The following is a 15,545-nucleotide window of genomic DNA, read 5'->3' as shown; positions in this document are numbered from 1 at the left end:
GACAGAGATAGAGAGACAGAGACACAGAGAGAAGACATACATTGTATACCCATGTGCACATAAACACACGCATATGTATGTACCCCCAACACACAGTCCTCCCAGCTGTGTCGAGCACATGGTCGATCCAGCAGTCAGGGACGACTGTGAAGTGCTTGCCTCCTAAGCTCAGAGCCTTATTGAGTTTCTCATCTCTCTGAGGGCAAACTGCCCACCATGCTAAAGTTTAATTGGGCTTTTAGATTCTTCCCAGAGAAGTTCTGTAGAAGATCCTAGCTCCATCTTGGCTTCTGCCCAGCTTGCAGACGCACATGGGGGGCCCAAGTGCTGGACTGGGCCCCAGGAGATCCTAAGCCATTGCTGGGGAGTCTCAGTTCCACCTTTATAAAGGGGAGTGGCGGGGCACTGAGCTTGGAGACCTCACAACAGTCTGCAGTGGGCAAGAAATAAGGCGCTGGTTTTGTGAAGGCCCCGACGGTTATGGTTCTAAACCAGTGGTATACGTGGAATCTTGGGGGGAACCCCTAGCTCCTCACGGACCCATTGTCACTGCTAGTATTCAGCATTTACCAATTTCCACAGTGCAAATACTCATAGAATACCCAGTTTCGGTATTCTAATGGTATCGAGCCTAGAGGAGTCTGCTGAGTCCTAGAGCACCTGCTGGATAGAGGTGGCGGTGGTGGTGGTGGAGGAGGTGGTGGTGGTGGTGGTAGAGGTGGTGGTGGTGGAGGTGAAGGCCGTGGTGGTGGTGGAGGTGGTGGTGGAGGTGGTTGTGGTGGAGGTGGTGGTGGAGGTAGTGGTGGTGGTGGTAGGGCCCTGGGCATGCGTACATCCAAGCATCCAGGTAACACTGTTCCTACTATTAGGGGCACATCGCTTGTCTGTCCCACTCTAAGCCTTTGCTGTCAGGCTCTTCCAGCCACTGTTACGCCACTCAGCCAGGCAAAAGCTGAGTGCTGGAACCTGGGCACATTTGTTCTCAATCTTAGCTGCCCAAGAATAGTCAAAGAAGGGCCCAAAGTGCTGCAATGTGACAAACACCCCCCAGGGGGCAGGAGGGAGCCATTTCCCTGCAGTTGTCCAGAGAGCTCTGATCTTCTAGATCTCTTTCACATTATAGTCTGAGATCCTAGGCTTGGGCGGAGAGCTTGATCTGCATGAATCCCTGAAATGGCCTCTCTACCAGGTTTTCAAGCCTCTTCCAGACACAAGGGTGACAGTGACATTAATACTAACACAGCAGTAGGTTGCCACCGCTAGCCCATGTACCACTGCTTGTGACACGCAGCAAACCAGCCTCCTGTCAAATCCCCCACTCCTTACTTCCTGGGACAAGCCCTGTGGACATGCAAACCGTCATTCCCTCTGGAGTCAGACAGATGTAACTTCACTGAGCAGTCGCTCGGGGGATTCCAGCACCTGGCAGATATGTGAGTCTCTCTAGTTCTGCAACCTCTGAAGTCTTGTAATTTTTAAAAATTCTCTCTAAAGTATTGATCCACCCACGTCCCCGGATGCTGGTGTGGAGGTATAGCTCTATAATACCGCAGCCCTCTACATCAGTGCCTCCTCTGCCTGTTATTGTGTGTGGCCTGCCTTCGGAAGGTTCAGCCAGGGCTGGTCCTCTCTGGAAGCTGGGCTCTGGGAACAGATCCAGGTTGTCCCTGATCCTTAAAGCTCTGCCTAGAGCCAGGGCCTGTTGGTGACTGGAGTGAGGTGGGGCCAGGACACTGGGAGCTTTCATTCTCAAAGGAAAGAACCTGCCACACACCCAGAGAGGGGTGGTGGTGGTGGTGGAGGTGGTGGTGGTGGTGGTGGTGGTGTGTAACTAACAGCTCCCCCTTCCTCAAATAATAAGGATAAATAAATAAAACATAGAAATAATAACTTTTAAAACAGACAATTGATATCTTAGTAAAGAATGTTCTGAACCTACTGTCTGGGCCTCAGTTTCTCAGGCCGACTCCATCCCTTATGTCTCCTGAGCAGCTCACCCATTAGAAAGAGGGGCCACAGAGGAGCCTGGGAGAAGCCTGGATTCTCAGGTAGGTAGACAGTGGGGAGGAGGTCTCAGGTGCTGATGGGTCCACAGACTGACCACAACAGAGCGTCAATCGGGCACCAGAATCCTGTCAATAATTTACCGTCTTCCCCTGGGAGCTGGTATCAAATGCCCGGGGCTCAGTCCGGCGTCCACAATGCTGGTAGCTTCTGAATTATTCAGGGCCTCTGGCATCCTTGGTGGAAGGCGCCATTGCCCCTTAAAGTCCTGGTGAGGCTTTATGGGATGCATAAAATCTCATCCGAATGTCATATTTTCATGGAAGCCCAGGTTTCTTGGAGGAAGCCCTGGTTCTGGGTGGTCACACACATTCCGGGAACTTATGGTCCCTGAATGTTGCCTTTCCACCATCTCTCTACTTCCTGGAAGCCCCTAACACCACTAGGTAGAACCAGATAGGCCTCTACTTTGGCCCTAACTCTAAGGTAGGAAGTTCTGAGCCCCACTTAACTCTAGGTGCCTTACTCCTAAGTTGGCCCGTATCAGGCTGGGCTGTGTCTCTTTTTCCATCCTAGGCCTTGGTCAACAGTAGCCTGGACAGTCTCTAAGTCCTCCTCCACTAGGCACCATGTGACTTTCCTGCCTGCTCTTCAGTGGCGAGAGCGAGAACAGGGAGGGAAGAGGGAGTGCACAGTGGGAGATTCATACTTCCTCTGTCTTCCCTCTTCTTGGCGTTTCAGGACACCTAAGATGAGCATTAATGCCTGGTAGATTCACTGTGTGGTTATCCATTGCACCTAAAACTTCCAAGTCCTTTGTTTGTCGCAGGAGTCCTGATGGGGGCTCTCTGCACTCCGGGATCAGTCTGCTTTGGAAGTCTCCCCGGGAAGGGATTCAGGAATCTCTTCCTCGGCTTCCTCCGTCTCCATTCAGATGCTCTGGCTGCTGGGAGCTACAGAGGTTTAGAAGAGGAGGTGGAAGATGTACATCCCATCTAGCTGTTCCAGAGTCTTCTCACATGACCTCCACGTGCCTCTGAGCCTCAGTTTCCCTTTCTGCACAGTGAGGATTTTACTGCTGGGGTCTTCTGATTCTGCCTCTCCTCTACATTCACTCGGTCTGCTTTGGGCCCTTCTCTTGTTCCTGCTTCTCCTGGCCTGATGAGTCAGATAATAAGGCCGTGCTTTATTGTGAGGGTCTCTAGCGGGATGCTTTTCAAAAACTTATTGTGGTTCTAGAGGAAGCTGAACGAGTGATGTGATCTCCTGAAGACAGAGAGAAGGCCTCGGTGCCCTAAACGTATTTTCTGTGGTCCTGCCAGCAGACCAGAACCCCGCTCTATGAGGGGTCTATTCAGCTCACCTTTCCCAGTGTTGGCACTCACTGCTTCCTGAGATAGCACGAGTATTGGAGAGTACCAACTCTTCCAGCTGTTTGCTTTTCTAGTGATACAGCCTAGTCCTCATGTGTTTCTCCTCTTCACATGACAAAAAAATTCTTGAGGACAAGGGCTGTGCCTTGATCCCCTCATTTTAGCAACCACCATGGCTAGCATGGTGGGTTAGTAGATGGGTAGGTGAATGGGTGAATGGGTGGATGGGTTGAAGTGATGGATGGATGGGTGAATGGATGGATGAATGGATGGATGGATGGATGGATGGATGGATGGGTGAGTGGATGGATGGATGGATGGATGGGTGAATGGATGGATGGATGGGTGAATGGATGGATGGATGGGTGAGTGGATGGATGGGTTGAAGTGATGAATGAGATGAATGCATAGGTAGGATGCATGAGTGGGATGGGATGAATGGATGAATGAAAATATGGATGACTGAATGAACAGATAGGTTGGTGAGCTACATGATCCTACGACTTTGTCTTGAAGCTTGCATCTACTTGCCATAAGGAAAGAATTAGAGTGCCCACCCCAGATGACCACAGGGGTTACCTATTAAAGTTCTTTACAACTGACAGCGAAAGAGCGGACCCTTTGCCTACCCCTTTGGGATTGTATATCTTTTAATGTGGCCCGTTACTCCCTTCCCACTGCTCAGTCCCTTTAGAGCGTTCCTTGAACTAACACTGCCGCACCTTTGTAGACACCTTGCAGTTCAGCCATGATCTCCTGTGGGTTACAGAGCAGCAATTCACTTTTTACCCCAAGACAGAGTGTCTCAATTTACTTAAGTTTAGCCACCATTCTAGTGCCTTCCAAAACCTGTGTGTTGCCCACAGAGCAGAGTGGGGGCGACTTCGGTTGATCTGCTTGTAGGATAACACTCGAGGTGGGTGCATTTCACTCACAGACTGGAAACCCCATGAGAGCAGACATCTCTCTCTTTAGTATCTAGTTCAGTTCATGCCATACACTTTGCGCTTTATAAATGTTTGTTGGCTGAGTGTTTTCCTCCTAAACCACAGCACTGAACAGTTGTTAGGCAACTTTGCCGTCGGATCACAGGATGTAACGGTCATTTGGCTTTTAGCATCTCTGATGGGCTGCATCCTCCAGTCTGAGTAAGGAAGAGCTCAAAAAGAGGTGTATGTAACTTTAAAAAGGCAGGGGATTGAGGGTGGACAGGACGGTGAGCTGCTCTTGGTTGACAATGGTTGCAAGGCCCAGGGCACTTTGAGGATCCCACAAAGGAGCAAGATGGGTAGCTCTTCGGCCTTGAAAGATGGTTTTAAAGTGCAGGGTTCTATTGTATGTAACCCTAGACGAGTCCGAGTCAGGCCGGCCCCCCGCCCGCCCCATGCTTACTTGTTGCTGAAGACTTTGCTGTAGTTGAAAATCTGGATCTCCAACATCTCGTTTCTGTCAATGCTGCTGGCCACAGGCCACCGGAACGTCTGTGGAGAGAGGAACAGCTGTGGCCTTGGGTGCAAGCAGCAGGGTGGTGGTGAGTGATGAGATGGGGCCTCCTAGCAGCCAGGGTGACCCCTCACATGGACCAGGCTCTCCGGGGACAAACCATCCACACGGCCACTCAGTCAGTTACCATAGCTGCCTCCTATGGAAGGTATTTTACCCATTCCTTATTCAAAGATGGTGCTCAGAAAGCTTTGGCAAGCTGCCAAGGCCACAGGATAAGTGGTGGTGGGGCCTAGGCCTGAGAAGGACTTCTGACTCCCAACTCTGTGCTGCTTCCTCTGCCTCTCAGCTTCTGTGAGTGCAGAGAATGGCGGGGCAGCCAGGGTGGGTGATCTCCAGGGCAAACAGCCGGTGGGGTGGGAGCCGGTTTCAGGATGAGCTGATTGTGGCAGTGTGAACAACAGGGACTCATTTGGCAGCTCTTCTCTGTGGTGAGGGTCAGACCTATACATAGTCTGCCGCCTTACTCTTCCTCTGTTCGCACTCCTAGACATCTCTAAGTCAATAATAAGGATGAATTAGAAACTCGGTGGGTTTTTCTTTTAATGTCCTACGAGTGGCAACTAGGACCCGTTGCAGCTCACAAAAGGAATCGTTCTCTAGGGAAAGCCAATGGTGGGCAGAGCTAGGCTCCTCCCTAGGGATCGCTGTCATCCCTGTCCTCACCTAGCTTTCTTCCATTTGGGGGCAACAAAGACAACTGGGGCAGAAAGAAAAGAGAAAGAATTCCATCCTATGCGCAACATTTGGGGTACTCTCTAGAGAAATAGCTTGCAGCCATCACCTTCAAGAATGTGCAAGTTTCTATAGGCACCTACTTGACAGGGAACTGATGGCCTGTTATGCTCCATCATCCCCAGAGATCCTACCTTCTGAGCAGGGAGAGAACCGGCATGGCTCTGTTGGTAAATACAGAGTTTTTCTTTCGTGGGCCTGCCAATCCATAGCTGGACTTCCTTCTCCCAGACTGGGGACTTCACGGGCTTGGGCTTACAAGTCTGTCCTGGCTGACCAGTTTAACCCTCCCTTCATGTCCTCTCTTCTTAGGACTAGCCAAGTCCCGGGGAAACTGTGCTGGATAGTTTTATGTCAACTTGACACAAGCTAGAGTCATCAAAAAAGAGGGAACCTCAATTAAGAAAATGCCTCCATAAGATGGGGTTGGAGGCAAGACATTTTTCTTAATCAGATTGATGAGAGAGAGACCAGCCCATGGTGGGTGATGCCATCCCTGGGCTGGTGGTCCTGGGTTCTATAAGAAAGCAGACCTAGCAAGCCGTGGGGAGTAAGCCAGTAAGCTGCACTCCTCCATGGCCTCTGCCTCAGTTCCTGCCTCCGGGGTTCCTGCCCTGGATGAGTTCCTGTCCTAACTTCCTTTAATGATGAGCTTTGGCCATGGCATTTCACCACAGCAATTGTAACGCGATGTGAGCCGGAGAGGGGTGGACGTCTAGAGGTTGGTGCGGCTCCTGGCAACCATGTTTCACCACAGCTTCCGCTCCTGTTCTCTGGTGCCTGGGGCAGCTCAGCTCAGCTCAGCTCAGCTCCACAGAGAATGTTTTCTAAATGAAGTTGCTCAGACGAGACTGCAGGGAAATCAAGACTTTCCACAAGGCCCAACTCATTAGCCAGGAGCCGATGGGAGCGCACGGAGGTCCCGGAGAGCCCGTTGAGCCTGGGTTTCCAGGAATGAAGGCGGAAGAGCGCCGGTTCCCTTTGTGGGCTGTGGGTACCTCCCGGCTCGGCATGGTTAAGCACCGAGGAGTGGGAGAAACAGGTGGTGGTCCTGGAAGTGGCACCCTCAGAGAGCAAGCGTTTTAGATGAAGGCAGTGGCAACAGTGTGTCATTTGGGGGAGTGATGAGCGGAGACAAGGGGACCCACAGAGAGAAACTGTCGGCCTCTGCTTGTCTCCCACTGGGGTGTAGTTCAGTGGTCACAAGAGCTGACAGTACATAAAGGCCTGCCTCTCTGTCTCTGCCTCTCTGTTTCTGCCTCTCTGTCATGTCTATCTGGGTCTCTGTCCCCCCCCATTTTTTCTTTTCCTTGTTTCTGGCTCTCCATCCATCTGCTTTTCTTGGTCTTTCTCTGCTTCTGTCTCTCATTTTTCTGTCTTTGTCTCTCTTCCTCATGGGTTCTCATTCATGGCTATCTGTTGGCATAATTTCTGGAAACATTTTGAGGCCCCCTGCTCCCCAGCTTCAACATTGATGGAGCTTGAATCTCTACGAGGGATCCAGGCTCTGTGTGGCGCTGTGGGAGGCCCTCTGACACACTGTGAGGCCGTAAGGAGGCTTAACCAGATGTCAAGCAGATGTTGGTGCCATGTTCTGGACTTCCCAACTTTCAGAACAGCAAGCCAAATAAACTTCTATGTTTTAGGAATGGCCCTGTCTTGGCGATTTTGTTATAGACACAAAGGACAGACTAAGATGGATATCTGCCTCACAGGGCTGTCGCAAGAACCAAGCGAAATCACACAAATGACAGGATGTTTTATGGAGAGAGAACACAGCGCTGCAAAAATGAAAGTCATTATTTGTCTGAGCTTGTTTTCCTACTGTAGGGGCTTTGTACAAGTTGTAGCCAATATGTCTCCTTGGCCCTTCTCGGCCCTGCTTCTGCCTCTCACACACTTCATCCGCCTTGGTTTTTCCATGTCTCGTGTCTTTTTCAAACCCTGATTTCATTTCTCATTGTCTCATTTTGGCCATCATTTCCTTAAAAAACAAACAAACAAACAAAAACAAAACAACAACAACAAAAAATCCAGATGCAACGACACACATAGGCCAATCTGCTGAGAACACAGCCAGATAAGGTGGGAGATTTTAGGGTTTGGGAGCTCCCAGGAGCCGTTGCTCACCAAACCATCCCTGACCAGACAATGCTGCTTAACTCCTGAAGGAAAAGAGTTCTGAGGTGATTCCTATCTCAGTAGCAATTTTCAGGGCACTGCTCTTGAGCAGTAAGCAAGGCAAAGATGCTCCCCTGCTGAAAGGGGTTGAGAGAGACGTGTACAAGAGCACAGGACTGATCTGGGCCAAGGCGGGACTGAAACTCTCATCTCCAAGCTTAGTGCAAGGCTTTCTCCCTGGTGCTGGGCTGTCTACTGAGCCAGGGAGAGCAGAGGGGCCTGTGGTTCTGATTATCCGTTTAGATCGCCAACTGTAAAATCATTTATTGATTGAGTGTAGACCACCTATAGGGCGCCGGCTGCCACTTGTCACATTAGTATACAATTTTACCACACTTCACAGAGAAGGGGACGGATTCAGGATTTGTCCAGCTTTGCCAGTAATGTAGTTTATTAACGGAGAGGTAGACTGTCTGGCTCAAACCCTGGCACTGATATTTAACAAACAGAGACCTTGGATGGGTTACCTCACGTCCCAGCTCTCTGATTTATAGAACTGAGGCAACATCATCTAACCTCATCTCAGGCATGGGGCAAACACCAGGGAGCCGTGGCTCCGCTGTTATCGGGGGTGCCTGTTGCCCTGTGGCTCCCAGTCCTCCTCTCTCCTTTTCCCTGTGACTTCCTCCCCTATCATCTCCAGCTGGGGTCTGTGCTGCCTCTCCTTGAGTCTAGGCTGGCCTTGTGGCTGCCTGTCACCAAAAGAGTCTGGCAGACGTGATGCTGTGTGGCACCTAGACCCGGAAGCTTCCATTATTCGTTGTCTTAGAAATCAGTGGTACAGAAGGAAGTCCAGGTCGTGCTGCTGGAAGAGAGAGGCCCTGGTGGATGTGGGGCCAAGAGGAGGAGGCAGAAAGGACCCAGATGGATGTGGTGACGCTATCACAGCTGTCCAGCAGATAGCCAGCCTCAGAAGAGAGGCCCTGGTGGATATGGGGCCAAGAGGAGGAGACAGAAAGGACCCAGATGGATGCGGTGACGCTATCACAGCTGCCCAGCAGAACCAGATAGTCAGCCTCAGAATCAGAAGCCATAGTAGAGTGAAGATTTTTGTTGGTTCCTGGGTGGCTTGTTACACAGCAGTGGGTAACCATGACATTATCCAATGCTGCTTGTGGCTCTCCCTGTCAGGTCTGTATCAAGATCACGTCAAACCAGCAGCAGGGCTGAGATCCATGCCCCTGCCTTGGTCTTCACACACACACACACACACACACACACACACACACACACACACACACACTCACACACACAGCAGCAGCAGCAGCAGGGCTGAGATCCATGCCCCTGCCTTGGTCTTCACACACACACACACACACACACACACACACACACACACACGTTCTCTTGCTCCTCTTCTCCCTATTGGTTCCCAGAATGTCATGATGCCCATTCTCAGGGCATTCAGAGCAGAGGCAGAGCTGAGGCGTGGGTGTCTGTTCACTGTGCTCACTGGGGCTTCCCTGCACCCTTTACAGCAGATGCTCAGCAAACAAGTCTCCAACAGTAGACTACAGCACAGGTAGCCATGAGGGGATAACAGGAGTGTGTTCTTTGGGGGTAGCTGAGGCTGGCCAGGCTTTTGGCATGGAACCAGAACCCAGGAAGTGTTCAGCTAATGAAGCCATTTATTAAAAGTGTTATTATGGTGCCGTTTGTTCCAGGAGCTGGGCAAGATTTGGCTTCTTGGTGACAGACTCTTGAGGGCTGCAGAGGTTTCTGGGGACATCGGGCTTATCTCCAGCCTGAGCAGCACAAGCAAAGTTTCTTCCTGTGGCCATTGCAGCTGAGGGCGGTGGCTTTTACTTCTGGAAGTGCCCAGAAAAAGTGGTTGCCTGGAGATGGGTCAATAAAATCCAACTTACCATGTAACATCCTGTTCCATCAACCCCAAACCTGGGATCCTGACCCTGTTAGGGTAGCAGCTGTGCCAAACATTGCTCCCTCAGATGTCATGAGCCACCACACCCCATTCAGGGGCACAAGTTTGCTGAGCATCTGTGTACCAGATCTGTGAGCAGCTGGCTCCATGTGGGGTGCAGGGGTGCAGGGGTTCAGGGATGCAGGGGTTCAGGGGTTCAGGAGTTCAGGGGTGCAGGGATGCAGAGGTGCAGGGGCTCAGGGGTGCCGGGGTACAGGGGTGCCAGGGCTCAGGGGTGCCAGGGTACAAGGGTTCAGGGGTTCAGGGTTGCAGGGATGCCGGGGTACAGGGGTGTCGGGGCTCAGGGGTGCCAGGGTACAGGGGTTCAGGGTTGCAGGGATGCTGGGGTACAGGGGTTCAGGGGTGCAGAGGTATGGGGTGTAGGGGTGCAAGAATGCATGGATGAATGGATGAAGGGGTGCAGGATGAATGGATACAGGGGTGCAGGGATGAAGGGATGCAGGGGTGCAGGGGTACAGGGTGCAGGGATGCAGGGGTGTGGGATGTTTCCCAGTCCTGGGATATACCTACATGGCTCTGAAGACAAACTGTCCTGAAACCACAGCATGTGATGAGACTGTCCAGGAGCTGGGGGTGGGGTACTTGTGGTGGAGGAAGGAAAGATGATCTCTGTCAGGGAGAGTCTTGGGAGCTCCCTGAGTGTCTAGTTGTGACCCACTTCACCAGCTCCAGGCTTAGGCTAACGTGGCTAGCAGTGGCAGGATGCAGTGTTCTGTATCTTATCAATCCCAGGGTTCTGGGACTCCACAGAGCTCCCTGGCATGTGGGAGGATGACCAGCTTGCCCACTGACTGGGGGTGGACTGTCCGATCAATAGGCTAGCATCCTCCAGGCACAGGCCCCCATGCTTTGGGGGGAAAGTTGAGCGTTGCAGGTTCTCCATAAATATTTGGGGTATAGTAGATACAATCCTGGGAGATGAAGGACTTATTCTACACTTGCCTCTGGAAGTCTCGGGGAGCCCTTTCTCCCTATAGACCTCCTCTCTACCGCTAGAAAAAATATTGACTAACTGACCTCTAAGGCACCTTTCAGTAACTGTGTCATTGCCTGGGCTTCTGCTTATTCTAAAGGCCAAGCTGAGGGCCTGCCCATACCACTAGCTCAGCCGAACACTTCGGCTCTGGACCCAGGCCTGCAGTTACAGGTGCCAGGCTAGCAGATGTCCATTCCTTTCTTTCTTTTTTTTCCCTAATGTTTTCAGCGCTGCGTGTTAGACCAACGACGAAGAGATGGTACATTCCTGTCCCCTTGGAGCTCACAGCCCATGGCTTCCAGATGTAAGCAGAAGTGGGCTGGCAGGCTAGGTCCTTGCTCAGCCATTGCCAGCCTGAGCTTAGAAGCCCCTAGATCATCTAGCTTTGTGAGTACTGAGCACCCGAGGGCAGGGCTGAATCATTTATCTCCCTTTCAAGTCACCCTGGGCCCTGGAATCAGACAGACTAGCATTCAAATCCTGGCATGGCGTCTTGTGACCTGGCACAATGTCTCTCAGCCAGCTATACTCGGGCCAAGCTCTCTCCCCTTAGCATTGTTGAAGTGGTGTGGTTACTTGGGGGTAGGAGGGGCCACACAGTGTCCATATTTAAACTAAAGCAGTCAGGATTGAGACAGACTTGGTGTGATCCCCCTGTTCTCCTCCCTCACCCCGCCCCCCGACCCCATTGCCTCCTGCCTCAGCTTCTTCGAAGCTACCAGCACAATGCGGGATCTCGGGTTCCAGCCCCTAGGAAAGGGGACACCTCTGGGCTCTGTTTCCATTGCTGCTGGAGGAGCCTTGTTTTTCTTCCCGGCTACCTCCTGCCCGCTCAGGTTGCTCAGTCCAAAGCCGTTTGTCTACTTGTGTCAGAATCAAGCAGGTGCCCCTCCCTTGCTCGGATTCCTTACCCTAGCAGAAGAAGCACATTTAGCCTTTTAGCCTTCATTTCGTTTTCCTAGCCTTAGAAGGCAGCATGCAAGGAAGAACCCCTCCTTTCGTTTTATGGAAGAGTCCAAGACCCAGAAACATTGTCTCATGAGAGATTTAGAGCCCAGGTCTCCTGACTCCCAGGCTCCCTAAACTATGTATCTCTCTCTCTAAGCCAGTTCCTGAAGGTCCTAGGCAGAATCTAGGGACAGAAGAGACCCTTGGAGAATTCACAAGGGTTTCTTTCCCAGACCTCAGGTTCCATCAGGAATAGCCAGAGGAATGTAGGGCTTGTCTACCTGGGGCAGGAATGTATCTTCATGGTCTCTTTGGGGGTCGAGGAGTTGTCCCTCCTGCCTTCTGGAATACACACTAGTAGCCAGGCTAGAGGAAGGAGAGGAAGCCTGGCTCACTTGGGCAAGCCAGTCAGAGTCTTGAAGCTTCAGGACAGCTTTTTGTTGCTGCACCCAGAGAGGACTTGGTAGTGTCCACTTAGAATCCTGCCTTGGCCACTTCCATTCTGTCACTTTGTAAGTGGACATTCCCTGGGCCCGGGTGTCATCATCTGTGGGTTATTATGGGGACTGGATAGAAGAAGATGGCTCAGAGAGTATTGGGCCATCCCTACCTCCACACCCACAAGTACCAGTGACTCTCTCTTAAGTGATAACTAGGAACTTTCTGGTCCCCTTCCTACACCCAAAGGCCAGGGAGCACACTGGCAAGCTTCTCTCTGTCTGATGGTGGCTCTTGGATCCTGTCAGTGTCTGCCATAGCTCCCTGGCTTCTGCCTCTTCCCCGTGGTCACTGAACACTGTCCCTGCCATAGCTCCCTGGCTTCTGCCTCTTCCCTGTGGTCACTGAACACTGTCTCTGCCATAGCTCCCTGGCTTCTGCCTCTTCCCCGTGGTCACTGAACACTGTCCCTGCCATAGCTCCCTGGCTTCTGCCTCTTCCCCGTGGTCACTGAACACTGTCCCAGAGACAGTCCTATGTAAATTCCTATATGGACCATCTCGGTCCCTCCCACTGGCTCAGGCACCCTCCTGACACTCAGACGATGCCCCGTGTAGATGTTCAGTGGCATCAAGGACATCCTTTACCTGACCCGTGTTGGCCTGCTCTGGAAAGAGGAAGGACACGGTGATTAACTTTGAATGTCGCCTGTTATCTGTGGCTCAAGTGTCCCGGGTGCAGTGGAAAGGGGCTGTATTGTCCTTGGATGGGGCATCAGGTTACTCACGGTCTGAGACCTGGGCTGACAGGGCCCCTAGGAGTCTTGCTATAGGCCCTGGGAAGGCAGGCCTGTGAGAAAGTGATCCAGAGCCCCTGACTGAAGAAGGGAAGTGGGGAAGGGAGCCAGCAGGCGGTGCGGTGCGGGGGGGGGGGGGGGGAGTGCGGGAAGGTCTAGGCTGCAGCCTCGAGATAGCAGACTGCATATCCATCTCAAGCATGATTTGACAGATGTGGCAACTGAGGCTAAGCCAAAGTTAAAAGCAGCACAGCAAGGAGGCAGAGAACACAAGAACCGAGCGCTCCCACAGCATTGGGGACGAGTCCAGCTGTCCCGGGGCAGAGGGGCACACCCAGTGGGGAGGCTTCACTTCTCCTGGCTCCCGTTCTGGGTCTGAACTGCCAGCTATACCATATGGCGCTGGCCCAGGAGGAGGAAAAATAACTGGTTTGAGTGGTCCCTCAACCCGATGGTTCAGTTGGACCTCAAGTCTGCCGTGGGGTTCTTCTCAGCATACAGCCAGACATGAGGAAGAAACACCAGGGAAAAGAGCATGCTGTTCTGGGGTTGGGGGGCAGGTCACATTGAGCTTTAGGTTTAGGCCAAGCTGGTGACTTAAGACTGTTGGTTCTCACCTCCAAAGTCAACTCTGGAAAAAACTCAAGCAGCAGGAGGGAGAGATGGATTCCAAGCAGAAAGACAAAAGGACCCAGACACCTGAAATCTCTGGCTGTTTAAGCTGGTGGCTGTTGAAGCTGAAGGCTGCCAGTGTGGGGCCTGTGGTGAGGGGAGGAGCTGAGCAAGTATGAGACCTAAGGCTGAGGAAAAGTTTGCTATGAGACCGTCTGTATCTCCGATAAACTAAGACAAGAGCCTTGGTGAGGTGGGCAATAACACAAGCAGGTGCTGACGGACCAACAGCTCGTGTCTCTTGTTGAATCCCGGAGCTACTGCCAATGGTGTTTCTCCTGACTCCAGTGAGGGCTCTGCACATGTCTGGGGTGACTTGGGCCCACTTCGTTCAGCCCGAAGTACCTCTCTCTCAACCGGCCTGTCACCAGAGAGTGTGGTCCACACAGGGACCCTGCACAGAGGGAAGCAAAGGCGCTTGGGCAGTACCTCTCCTGTGAAAGACAGACAGTAAGGACACTGAAGCCATTACGGCCATGGCACCGAGTTAGCACAGTACCTGGGCCATCCGGGAATGTATTAGCAATGTAGTGTGAGGACAGGGAAACACCACAAAGACCAGGCCGTGCTCTGAAGGACCAAGAGAGAGCAACAGTTTTAATCAAGAATTGAGGATGAAGACTAAAGATTTCGAGGCCAGCCTGGTCTACAAGAGCTAGTTCCAGGACAGGAACCAAAAAGCTACGGAGAAACCCTGTCTCAAAAATCAAAAAAACAAAACAAAACAAAACAAAAAACTATAGTAAATAAAGGTAAAAGGCATAGATTTGTTAAGGCTCACAGAATGGGAGCAATAAGGAAAATCTACAACCAAACCCATCATAATAAAATTTAAGAATAACCAGGCTACAGGGCTAAAGAGATGGCTCAGTGGATAAAGGGACTTGCAGTCAAGACTGGTGATGGTGATCCTCAAACCCACACAGCAGAAAGAAAGAACTGTCTCTTAAAGTCATTTTTAGATTCTCACATAAGTTTCTTGGTGTGTTGGTGTGTGATGCCACCCTCCACACACAACTAACTAACTAAATGTAATAAACAAAGACTTTTCAGTAAGGCTGGAGTCTAGCTTAGTGATGGCGCACTTGCTTACTGTGTGCAGGGCTCTAGGTTTAATCCCCAGGACATATAAAATTTGCATAAAAACTTCTTTCGTGGAAGAGGTATAGAGTACTGTTGTGGAATATTAATCATGTAAAGATGTGTTGCATTCTTTTATGTTGCATTTGTTTAACTCTGTGAAGCTGTGTTACTTCGCCTGCCTAAGTCACCTGATTGGTCTAATAAAGAGCTGAATGCCTAATAACTAGGCAGCAGAAAGGATAGGCGAGGATGCCAGGCAGAGAGAATAAATAGAAGAAGAGAGGAGAAGAGAGGGGAGAGACAAGAAGAGAGGAGGATGCCAGGGGCCAGTCACAGAGTAAGAAGGAAATAAAGAAGTATAATAAAGAAAGGTAAAATCCCAGAGGCAAAAGGTAGATGGGATAATTTAAGTTAGCAAAATTGGCTAGAAACAAGCCAAGCTAAGGCTGGGCATTTGTAAATAAGAATAAGTCTCCGTGTATTTATTTGGGAGCTGGGTGGTGGGTCCCTAAAGAGTAAAAAAATAAAATAAAATAAACCGACTGCAGTGGACAAAGTTAAAGAATGCCCTATGTAGACAGAATCGACATGAGAGATGGAATGAGGTGGAGAAACCAAAGAGGCATGAGAAAATATTAAAGTAACTACACTAATGATAAACTACTCTAATTGATTTCTACAAGTTATCAGTAGGGACTTTAGTTTTCATAAGGGTAACTGTCGAAAAGATTATGATCTTTCAATTAAACCTTATCAAGCAATGGCAAGCTGAAAAGGAGCAAACAAAAGGGAAGGGAAATATAAAACAAGATGCTGATGGATAGAACAATAAATGGTTTATAAACAGAAACTCCAGGGCTGGACAGATGGTTCAGCGGGTGAAAGCACTGACTG

General features: G+C 50.9%; 1 protein-coding gene across 1 annotated transcript in view; it reads right to left on the bottom strand.

Moving 5' to 3' along the window:
• Otof (otoferlin) overlaps nucleotides 1-15,545 on the bottom strand; it is a 91,037-nt gene that overhangs the window by 53,246 nt on the left and 22,246 nt on the right. Inside the window, exon 3 of the mRNA XM_057766392.1 lies at nucleotides 4,770-4,858. Coding sequence (XP_057622375.1) covers nucleotides 4,770-4,858 — 89 coding nt within the window. The remainder of the gene's footprint in view (nucleotides 1-4,769; nucleotides 4,859-15,545) is intronic.

Source organism: Chionomys nivalis, chromosome 1 (genome assembly GCF_950005125.1).
Source record: "Chionomys nivalis chromosome 1, mChiNiv1.1, whole genome shotgun sequence".
Taxonomy (NCBI): domain Eukaryota; kingdom Metazoa; phylum Chordata; class Mammalia; order Rodentia; family Cricetidae; genus Chionomys; species Chionomys nivalis.
Note: the sequence above shows the minus strand (reverse complement) of the source record. Positions and strands in the feature narration are given on the sequence as shown.